The sequence below is a fragment of the Bufo bufo genome, chromosome 4, assembly GCF_905171765.1.
Source record: "Bufo bufo chromosome 4, aBufBuf1.1, whole genome shotgun sequence".
NCBI lineage: Eukaryota > Metazoa > Chordata > Amphibia > Anura > Bufonidae > Bufo > Bufo bufo.
Window position 1 is genome coordinate 548657508 of NC_053392.1, and position 12338 is coordinate 548669845.

At 42.5% G+C, this 12338-nt stretch overlaps 1 protein-coding gene across 1 annotated transcript in view; it reads right to left on the minus strand.

The window, feature by feature from the left end:
- Positions 1–3785: 3785 nt before the first annotated feature.
- The window catches only part of ETAA1 (ETAA1 activator of ATR kinase), a 51268-nt gene continuing 42715 nt past the window's right edge, over positions 3786–12338 (minus strand). Inside the window, exons 5-6 of the mRNA XM_040430068.1 lie at positions 5421–7231; positions 3786–4208 (exon numbers count right to left, since the gene is read on the minus strand). Of these exons, the coding sequence (XP_040286002.1) occupies positions 4084–4208; positions 5421–7231 (1936 nt within the window). The 3' untranslated portion in view covers positions 3786–4083. The remainder of the gene's footprint in view (positions 4209–5420; positions 7232–12338) is intronic.

The window sequence follows — 12338 nt, forward strand, 5'->3', positions numbered from 1 at the left end:
TGCAATTGCAATACAACAGTCGCACAAATATCCAACTTGGACTGTGTTGCAGTCGGAGCATGTCGCAGTGCAACAACTTTGACTATCATTAACAAAATTGTTGGGCGACAAATGCTGCCCTGTAGCCCTAGCCTAAACAGGTTCTCCGAGATCAGTATTCCCTTTTCTTATGGCCAGGCAAGGTTCGGGGATTAAAAAAAAAAAAAAGAGACTCACCGGTGACCAGCACTCCGGTCACGTATTGTGCTTGCACACATCACAGCTGAGGCCACTGATTGTCCGGCAGCAGTGACATGCAAGTAGACAGCATGTCACACTTCAATTCAGAGTGTAACAGGAGAAAGGAGATTGCCATTGTAACCGAGACACCAGTGACAGGTCTATTATAATTTTTTTTATTGCAGCTTGCCTACGGGTTCCCAGTCAGAGAACCCCTTTATATATTAATGTACTGCAAACGTACACTAATTTATTTGAATAGAGCTGTGCTTACTCTGATGCACATAACTCAGCTGATCATTGGAGGACCCCCCGCCAATCCTAAGGACAGGTCATCAATACTCAAGTACCAGAAAGCCCCTTTAAAGGAGCTGCTCCAAGATGATAGGTGATGTGTCTGATTAATCAGTCTGAACTCTGGCATCTCCACCGATCACGAGGGCCCTGTGTCCCTCATTTAAAGTCTATGGGACAGCCAAAGAGTAAAAATAAAGGGGATCATTTATTAAGACTGGCATTTTAGATACCGGACTTAATAATGGCCAAAGCTGGCGGTGGATCTGGCGCCTACCTCTACATAACTTCAGGGGATCCGCTGCCGCTTCTAAAGACTTCCTTGCCGTCTTACATTTAGACCATTTTCTACACCTAAAGCATGCGTAGAAAATGGTAAATCAGACGCCCACTTTTTTAGACCTCGTGTGAGCGGGGAAAAGTTTCAGATGGCGGTGCAAAGAACCTATTAGCGTATTTGTTGTTAGTACATGACCCCCAAAGTGCCTTTTTAATGCATAAATCATAAATAAATAAATCATCCTTTCCAAGGAAGAGATGTTGAGTAGTTGTGGCCACATGGAAACTGCCAAGTAGATGTGCAGGCTTGAAGACCCAAGAAACTGATTCAACTATGAAACAACAGACTAATTGACAACTTAACAGAAGAAGACTACTCAATGACTTTTTTTTTATGGGGGTTGTTTGATTAGGAGAAACCCTATCCATATGGTGCATAAAGGCCCCTTTAATAAAAACTAGACGGATTGGCTCTGGATGCGTTCAGTGAAACTTGCACAATTTCGCAAGCAAGTTTTGTCAGTTTTGTCTGCGTTTAGTGTTTCAGTTTTTTCTGCGCGGGTATAATGAGTTTTAATGTGTTTTTCACACGGGTAAAAAAATAAAAAGAAGGTTTACAAACAACATCTCTTAGCAACCATCAGTGAAAAACGCATTGCATCTGGATGCAATGCATTTTTCACTGAAGCTCCATTCACTTCTATGGGACCAGGGCTGCATGAAAAATGCAGAATATAGAACATGCTGCGATTCTCAAGCAACGCAGAACTGATGCGTGAAAGATAACACTCATGCGCACAGACCAATTGATGTGAATGGGCATTGCACCCGCGCGGAAAACACTCATGTGAAAGGGGCCTAAAGCACATGTAAGGGCTCTTTCACACTTGCGTTGTCCGGATCCGGCGTGTACTCCATTTGCCGGAATTACACGCCGGATCCGGAAAAAAGCAAGTGAACTGAAAGCATTTGAAGATGGATCCGTCTTCAAAATGCGTTCACTGTTACTATGGCACCCAGGACGCTATTAAAGTCCTGGTTGCCATAGTAGTAGTGGGGAGCGGGGGAGCAGTATACTTACAGTCCGTGCGGCTCCCGGGGCGCTCCAGAATGACGTCAGAGCGCCCCATGCGCATGGATGACGTGATCCATGCGACACGTCATCCATGAGCGTGGGGCGCCCTGACGTCACTCTGAAGCGCCCGGGGAGCCGCACGGACGGTAAGTATACTGCTCCCCCGCTCCCCACTACACTTTACCATGGCAACCAGGACTTTAGCGTCCTGGAAGCCATGGTAACCATTCAGAAAAAGCTAAACGTCGGATCCGGCAATGCGCCGAAACGACGTTTAGCTTAAAGGGCTTCTGTCAGCCCACTAAACCGTTTTTTTTTGTTTAATAATAATCCCTATACTGCGAGCTCTGCATACATAAGTAAAATTATAATTTTCGTTCAGTAGAATTTGATAAAACGCTATTTTTATAATATGTAAATTACCTTGCTACCAGCAATTAGGGCGGGTACTTGCTGGTAGCAGCCGCATCCTCCGACCCTAATGATGCCCCCTCCGCATTGTGATTGACAGGGCCAGGGAACGGAATCGTTCTCTGCTGGCCCTGCCTGTTTTCATTCAATATCTGGCGCCTGCGCCGCGGCCGTACCTATCTTCAATCTGCGCAGGCACACTGAGAGGAGGCCACTCACTCGGCCGCTCGCTCCTCAATGCGCCTGCGCCGGGTGTAGATGTGACGTCATCGGTGCAGGCGCATTGAGGATGGAGCGGCCGAGTGAGTGCGCGCCTGCGCAGATTGAAGATAGGTACGGCCGCGGCACAGGCGCCAGATATTGAATGAAAACAGGCAGGGCCAGCAGAGAACGATTCCGTTCCCTGGCCCTGTCAATCACAATGCGGAGGGGGCGTCATTAGGGTCGGAGGATGCGGCTGCTACCAGCAAGTAGCCGCCCTACTTGCTGGTAGCAAGGTAATTTACATATTATAAAAATAGCGTTTTATCAAATTCTACTGAACGAAAATTATTATTTTACTTATGTATGCAGAGATCGCAGTGTAGGGATTATTATTAAAAAAAATAAATAAAAAAAAAACGGTTTAGTGGGCTGACAGAAGCCCTTTAAGGCCGAATCCGGATTAATGCATTTCAATGGGCATTAATTCCGGATCCGGCCTTGCGGCAAGTGTTCAGGCTTTTTGGCCGGAGCAAAAAGCGCAGCATGCTGCGGTATTTTCTCCGGCCAAAAAACGTTCCGGTCCGGAACTGAAGACATCCTGAACGGATTTCTCTCCATTCAGAATGCATTAGGATAAAACTGATCAGGATTCTTCCGGCATAGAGCCCCGACGACGGAACTCTATGCCGGAAGAAAAGAAAGCAAGTGTGAAAGAGCCCTAATAGAAAGCAGCCCACCCACACTTTTCTCTTAAATGGGTATTCCAGTTGTTAGAGCTCTATTTTCTGGCTTTAAAGGGGTATTATGGTTGTTACAAGTTATCCCCTATCCACAGGATAGGAGATAACTATTAGATCGGTGGGGGTCCTACCACTGATCACGGAATGGCCAGAGGCACATGCTATCTCCAGAACTCCTATAGAAATGAATGGAGCGGCTACTTCGTTCATTTCAGGGGGCTGCAGGGCATACGGGACACCCATTCTCGTGATCGGTGGGGATCTCAGCAGTAGGACCCCCACCGATCTAATAGTTATCCTCTATTCTCAGGCTAGGGGTTAACTTTAAACAACCAGAGTGCCCCTTTAAAGCCAGAGCAGAGAGCGGAGTAAATTTCCTTCTGCAGCACCTGCCATGTTTGTGCATTACATGGTCGACCCAATGACTGGCAGGTAATGAGGACTTGCCTGTGGTTCTCCTGCCCATAAAAGCTGATTGAGCAGGATTCACAGGAATCTGTCTCTTCCACGGCTACTAACAACATCTGCCAAGTCAGGTCCGTAAATTATTAATGCATTTATTTAGCAAACCAAAAGTTCGAAAACTCATTTATTAAGTGTTAATACATCTAACAAAAGGCTAGAAAATGGCCTCCAGGAGTGTTTTCTGAGAACATGGTGATTACAAATCAAGCTTGTTCATTCCTGAACATGGTAGGACACTTTATTATACAAAAAATACAAATATATAGTTTAACACTGTAAACGTTTTAGAATTAACTATAATAAAATAGTGTTTGCTGTGATTTCCACGTGTAATTTCTCACAGAGAAATTATAAGATGGCTCTAAACAAGGTATCCAATACAACAATATAGAAAGACTAGGTTGGCGCAATGTCACCGGAACTTGCTCGCGCTTTCATTTTCCTCCGGGCCAAAGCTTCTTGTTTCTTCCTCTCAATCTCCTCCATAGAACATTTCTTATTGTGGTCTTCAGATACAAACACTGAAATAAAACAAAAAGCTCCTTCACATTAGTAAAACATTTTCTAATTTCTTCATTAAAATGTTTCTTTTTTCCTATTGGTACTTCTTTATATAAGACTTTATATCCTTTATATCAAGTTTAGTGTTGGTATTCCAAATAGTGTGGATATGCAAATGAGCCTCTAGGCGCAACAGGGGCGTTACCGTTACACCTAGAGGCTCTGCTCTCTTGGAACTGCCACTTTTATCGACAGGGACAGGTGTGATAATGATTTCACTGCCTGAGTGCTGGGAGCGCAGCAGTTGCAGAGAGAGCGGAGCCTCTAGGTGTAACAGCAATGCCCCCGAGGCTCATTTGCATATATTAAAACGTCCGTTTTCTTAGCAATGCGGGCACATATGAACATGGGACTAACACAGATGCCTTCAGCTGCCAAGTGCACATGTAACAGGTCAGCCAGTGTCATAGGTACAAATCTGCTGACAGATGCCCTTCAAGTAGCCGATTAGGAAGAGGGTGATTGAAGTCAGACAACTAGTGATCAGATATTGAAGACCTATCCTGAGTATTTTGGGAACGTGATTAGGACTTCGTAATGGACACTGCTTTGAGGCTGGAATATTATAATAAATTCTGCACGTTGGGCACTATGGTGTGATATACTGCTTGGTAAAAGTCCTGATTGCCAAAACACTTGTTTTTGGCTTATTCGCTCCAAATAAACTTGGTGGTGCCTTGGACTCTTCTTGTAAATTGAGAATGATCATTTGAGCAACACTGGTGATACCACTACGCTGGCACTACACCTTGGCCTTACTTGTAAACCCACGTGTGTGTGTGTGACTGCAACATGCCACCATTGTTTGGTCATAACGTAGGGACAGTTCCTGCGAGTATGGTACCACTATTTGGAGAATTTTAAGCATTTCCTTAGCATTATAGCTCTGGACTGGGAACACAGGATTGTATTAAGGGTACAACTGTAGCCCCCATCACATAGCTATGATCAAAGTTTTGGATCCTAGTTTGGATTAGGGTTAGGTAGTCAGGTTATGCAAGGAAGAGGCTAAGTGAAAACACTAAAGCGCTTTATTACTGGTAAATGGGAGTAAAATATGCAATAACATATGTCTGATTAGCAACCACAGGTAGCATAGCATATACTTTTCAAATACACATACAGAATATATAACATATGGTCCTTCTTGGACCCATTTGCCATCCCCTTACCTTTAGAAGACTGTAGGGTGGACTCTGAAAGGTGCCTTTTTAATGTTGATTGCTGAGGATTGCTTACACTGTCAGAGTTAGATCGCACAAGTGTGTCCCTGTTACTCCTACTACCACCAAAAGTTTGAGAATGAAGACCATTATAACTGCTCCAGCTTCCAGCAACAGAGTGTGCTGTGTGAACAGATGTCACCTGGGATGGCTTTATCTTTGTAAATGAGAACTTAGAAGGAGCTGATGGGTTTGTTAAACTGCATGTAGTACCCAGAGACTTTCCTGGGTTCTGTGATTGAGGGCTAGTAACAACCGAGCTTTTACGCTCCCCTCCTGAAGGCACGGAACAGGATCTGCTTAAAGTCTGGTTGGACTTTTGTAAAGAACTGATTTTGAAAGCATTTAAGCAATTTCCACTGAAAGAGGCAGGCGAGACCCCTCTGTTGTTCAACTTATTTGTACCGAACGAGGAGCTTGCCGTAACATGGCTTCCATTTCTGTTTTGGTGACTGGCATTGGTTCCCTGTTTAGCAGGGATTTGGCAAGTTGTACTTGTTAACAGAGGAGTTTCCTTCTCAGGGTTTTCTCCAGTGGTTTCATAAGCTTGAGTTAATCTTTCAACGTCATCACAAACTTGATACAATAGATCATCATCATCTTCCTTCTCTTCCCACAGACTATCAGAATCACAAAACATATCGAGAACTTCATCGGAGAACTGGAGATCATCCCATTCGTCATGTGGGACAGAGTCTTTGTTAGCAGTCATCGTCCGAGTCTGTGGCACTGTCGGGGCACATGGTTTCTGGGAGGATTTCATCAAAGTGCTATTTGTTGCCGGTGCCAAGCTATGAACATTATTGCTTATCACTTGTCCTGCTGCATTTGTCTGAGGTTTCGAAGGCACGCGAGTTTGAGTACTAGAAAAGGATTTTACATTATTTGTGTCTCTTGAACTGCCTTGTAATGAATTAACACTAGTCACTTCTTTGCTACGCAGGTTACTGGGTTTTGTCTCAGATCCAACATTTCCCTTCCTTGGCACAAACTTGTAATTACTAGTCTTACTGAAAGAAGAAGAAATAGCAGTGGACTTATCCTCCCCTCCTGCAAGGTGGGTGCTGCTCTGACCCAGTTTACTGGAAGGCATAGTATTTTTAGGGGTAGCAATAAGTTCGGGATTCTGAGTAACCTGCATGATAAAAGAGTCATCATCAAGGAGATCATGGCCCCAGTCATCCTCAAAATCATCTTGGCTGCTTGATACTGACTGGACGGTTTCCTTCTCCTTACCGTTATTTTGCTTGTGACATTTTTTCACACTCTGTAATTTGTTTGTGGAGATTTTTGAAGCTGAACTAGAGTGCTCTGACTTTTTAAGTTTTTCAGAACATTGTTCTTTTTTACTGTGCCCAATATCTTCATGGACATTGCTTCTCACATTTACTGGAGCTTTGTTCACACTGCTAATGGAAACATCTGATAAACCTTGGCTTAAACGTCCGCTGTACTTCTGCGTCGATGAATCAAACAGATCATTAAGGGCAGCTTCAACATCCTGGTCCACAGACCTTTGACTACTCCCCTGAGGTGCAGATCTCTGACTAACAGATTTCAGAACCAGATTCATCTCATCTTCTTCGGGGAGGTCTTCCAGGAACGAGTCTTCTTTGTTGTCCATAGCATTGCGTTCACTGAACATTTCATACTCAGAATTCGCCAGCTGCTCCTCATTCTGATCTTTTTGCTTCACCAGATTACTATCTAATTGCTTTGCCAATTTCATGAGTTCTTCTTCAGTTTGTAAAATCCTTGACCTGCAGTAATAAGCAAAAAAGTAAAGTAAGTAAACAAATTAAAATGTTCCCAATTCCCTATACTGAAGTCGGAACCCAAACTGTTATGGGTTTGTTCGCGAGTCTTCCCAACGTGTATTTTACAAGAGTATCTTGGCAAAAACCTGAGACTGATATTCTGATTTCTGCTATGGATGTGCCGAGGAGCCGCATGGAGATTAGCCACAATGAGGCTAATAAGCTGCTTTTCCATGCAGAATCCACAAAAAGGATAAACATGGTCACTCTCATTGTGGATGATCTTTTTCTGCACCTGATTTTTTCAAGGCCATGTAAATACTGGATATAAAATACCCTATGGATGTTAACAACTTTGATGAGGATTTAGGTGCGGAGTCCACATCCAACTGGTTATTCACATATCCGCCTTAAAAACCATCCATGTTGTAGCTGCAACAAACAGACAATTTTATTAAGTACTGCAGTAAGGTCTTATGCCCGTGTAGGAAACTGGCTTAATGACTGCAGGGGGGAATTGTCTCCAGGTCCGTGTTCCATGAAGCAGGGCCAAGAACAGGACAAAACGGCGGTGTAAATACCAACACTTGGCTCAATGGGTTAGTGTGCAGCCTGTATGCAGTGACCTGTGTATACGGACCAAAAATATGGCTGTGTGGATAGGCCATAAATCCTCAGCAAATTCTGAATATGTGAGTGAGTCCTTATTGTTCTCAATGGAAGCAGCCCAGTAAGTGCTTTATTCTATTTATATGTCATAAATAGGGATAATTCAGCTTAACCCCTTCAGATCTGCTCGTTGACTATAAAACGTTCGGGTAGTGGTTGTTTATCCATTCAGAGATCGCAGCTACACGCTAATGGTGCAGCTGCTGTGTTAGGGGCCCGCTATCAGTGAGCAGGGCACCCCAGGGAGAAGGCAGGGACAGTTCCCAGGTGTCCCTGTCTTCTAGATTGCTGCATACATAGCGCTCAACGCTTCAAAACTGCTATTATTGTGTTAAAGTGAACTAAATAAAAAAGTAGATATATTAGGTATTGCCGCGTCCGTAACAATCTGCTCTATAAAAATATCACATGACCTAACCCTTCAGGTGAACACCGTAAAAAAATAAAAACAGTGCCAAAAAAAGCTATTTTTTGTCATACATCACAAAAATAGCAATACGAAGCGATTAAAAAGGCGTATGCCCCCCAACATAGTACCAATCAAACCGTCGCCTCATCCCGCAAAAAATGAGACCCTACCTAAGACAATCGGTCAAAAAATAAAAAAACTATGACTTTTAGACTATGGAGACACGAAAATATGATTTTTTGCTTCAAAACAGGTATTATTGTGTTAAAGTGAACTAAATAAGAAGTATATATATTAGGTATTGTCGCGTCAGTAACAACCTGCTCTATAAAAATATCACATGACCTACCCCCTCAGGTGAACACTGTAAAAAAATAAAAATAAAAACAGTGCCAAAAAAGCAATTTTTTGTCACTTAACATCACATAAAGTGCAACACCAAGTGATCAAAATGGTGTTTGCCACCCAAAATAGTAGCAATCAAACTGTCACCTCATCCCTCAAAAAATTTGATCCTAACTAAGACAATCGAAAAATAAAAAAGCTATCGCTCTCAGACTTTGGAGACACTAAAACATAATTTTTTTGGTTTAAAAATTGCTATTATTGTGTAAAACTTAATTAAATGAGAAAAAGTATACATATTAGGTATTGCCACGTCCGTAACAATCTGCTCTATAAAAATGTCACATGACCTAACCCCTCATGTGAACGCTGTAAAAATAAATAAATAAAAACTGTGCTAAAACAAACTATTTTTTGGTCACCTTGCCCCATAAAGTGTTATAATGAATGATCAAAATATCATATGTACCCAAAAATGGTACCAATAAAAATGTCAACTCTTCCTTCAAAAAACAAGCTCCTGCACAAGGCAATCTGCAGAAAAATAAAAAAATATGGCGTTCAGAAAATGAAGACACAAAAACATAATTTTTTTTTCAAAAATGCTTTATGTAAAACTGAAACAAAGAAAGAAAGTAGACATATTTAATATTATTGCAACCGTAACAACCTGCTCTATAAAAATAGCAAGTGATCTACCCTGTCAGGTGAATGTTGTAAAAAATAAAAACAGTGCAATTTATTGGTTACCTTGCCTCTCAAAATTTTTTAGATAGAGCAATTAAAAATCATATGTACCCCAAAATAGTACCAATAAAACTGGCTCCTTATCCCCTAGTTTCCAAAATGGGGTCACTTTTTAGGGGAGTTTCTACTGTAATGGTGCATCAGGGGTGCTTCAAATGGGACATCGCATCTAAAAACCAGTTCAGCAAAATCTGCCTTCCAAAAACCATATGGTGCTCCTTTTCTTCTGCGCCCTGCCGTGTGCCCTTACATCAGTTTACGACCACATGTGGGGTGTTCATGTAAACCGCAGAACCAGGGTAATAAATATTTCGTTTTGTTTGACTGTGAACCCTCAAAGTGTTAAATAAAAAAATTGATTAAAATGGAAAATCTGCCAAAAAGTGAAATTTAGAAAACAATAATAACTATTACCGGTAATTGTTTTTCTTGAAACCCATGACTGCACCCATGCGACCAAGAACTCCCAACAAGGACAGGAAACCTAAAGAGATAAAATGGTTCACACCCCCACCACACCTCAGTGATTCTAAAAAACAGACCTCCGGAGGCGTGCCAACCACCAAGAACAAAAAGGTTGAAAACAGAAACCAACAAAGTGGTAAAGAAGAGAACCAATCTCATGGATTTCAAGAAAAACAATTACAGGTAAGAGTAATTATTGTTTTCCCCTCACCCATGATGGCACCCATGCACGAATAAACTATAAGGTAAAGAAATTGGGAGGGGGGGGGGGGCTACAGCTTGTAGCACTTTTCTCCCAAAGGCTGCATCTGAGTCAAGATGCAGTCTGTAATGTCTAAAAAAGGTATGGGGAGAGCTCCAAGTAGCAGCTTTGCATATCTGGGCTAGAGAAGCATCCGCTCTCTACGCCCAAGAGGTTGCCACAGATCTGGTGGAATAAGCCCCGAAGGAGAAGTCAGGTTAAGGGATGAATAAGCCAGGGAAATAGAATTCTTTACCCATCTAGCAATAACACTATCAGAGACTTTGCAACCTCTAGCTTTACCCAAAAACTGAATAGGGAGATTCTCATCTATTCTCCAAGATGAAGTGGAGTCTAGGTAAAATACTAAACACCTACTGACATCCAGGCAATTGAATCTTTCTTCCAACATATTGGTTGGACTTGGACAGAAGGAGGGAAGAATCACATCCTGACTTCTATGAAAATCGGAGACCACCTTAAGCTGAAATGATGGAAGCAGTCTAATAATCACCTTGACCTCTAAAATGGTAGTATAGGGAGGAAAGGCAGAGAAAGCCTGAATTTCTGAAACCCATCAGCAGATGTTATAGCTAAAAGAAAGGCCATTTTGAAAGTAAGCATTTTAATAGAAATATCACTTACTGGTTCAAACGGCTGTTGCAATAGGGCCAAAGGGACAGTATTCAAATCCCAGGGGGGAGACAAGGGTCTTAAAGAAGGGTGCATTCTTGATGCTGCAGACAAGAATCTTTTAATCCATGGATGATCTGCTAATCTGGAATCAAAGAAATAACTTAAAGCAGCTACCTGGACTTTCAATGTAGATGCTTTAAGATTCCTATCTAGCCCTGCTTGCAAAAACTCTAGGATATTTGGTATTTCAGGAGACTTAAAGGGGTCTGGGCTATGTCCTAAGAAGGCTGAAAAAACATTCCAAACTTTGTTATATTTTCTTGAGGTAACCACCTTCCTACTCTTCAGCATAGTGGAGATTACTTTGGCGGATAATCCCCTTCTAGACCAAAGTTCCCTTTCAAAATTCACACCGAGAGATGGAGAATTTCTGGGCTGGGATGGACTAGCGGACCCTGGTACAGCAGATCCTCTTTCAACGGAAGGGGCCACGGAGGCTCTACTGTTAACTTTAGCAGACTGGAGTACCAGGACCTCTTTGACCACATTCGAGCTATCAGGATAACCGAGGCCCCCTCTCATTCTATTTTCTTCAATACCGGGGGAATAAGGCAAAATGGAGGGAAGGCATACCCTAACTCCTGGCTCCAGTCCTGTGCTAACCCTTCTATTGCTAACGGGCCGTCCAAACGGTTGAGGGAGAAGAACCTCTCTAATTTTCTGTTGGCTCTTGAGGTAAAAATTTCCACTGTGGGAAGATCGTACCTCTGGACTATTTGCAAAAAAAAAATCTTTGTTTAGACACCATTCTCCTTATTTTAAGGAGACTCGACTTAGAAAGTCTGCTATGATGTTCTCCTTCCCCTTCAGATGCACTGCTCACAGAAAAAGCCTTCTCTCCACTTATCTGCTATATAAAAAGATCTTCTGGCATAGAAGTAAAAATGAAGGTACTATCGTTCCCCCTTGACTGTTTATGTAGGCCACTGTTGTAGGATTGTCAGAATAGAAGACAATCTTCCTGTGTTTTACCTCTGGTATAGCCAACTTCAGTGACATCTCTACTGCCTTTAACTTCTTGAAATTGGAGGATGCTTTCCTCGTGTTCAAGTCCCATATCCCCTGCCAGCACTTGTTCTGGGAGTGGGCCCCCCAACCCCAAGGGCTGGCGTCTGTGGTAATTATAGTTGGGATTACAAATATCCATGGAACCCCTGCGGATAGATTCTCTGGAATTGTCCACCACAACAGGGAGAGTCTTGTCTTTGAAAAAAGATGGAAACTCTGATCCAAGGAATAAGGAAAGCCGTCCCATGATTTTAGGATGTTTGCTTGAAGCTCTCTGGAGTGGATCTGTGCATAAGGCATTGCTGGAATCGCTGATGTCATCTGCCCGAATGCCACCATTGCTTCCCTGAAAGTACACTGGTAAGAAAGAAAGACTGACCATACTTGTTCCCTGATAGACTCCTTCCTTGGAAGATTTTCCATTCTAGATTTTGCATAGTGGAGCAGAGGAATTTCATATCTTTTTTTCTAGTCTCTCTTTTGATTGAGAGACAATTAAAAAATCGTCCAGATAGGGCACTAACGCAATT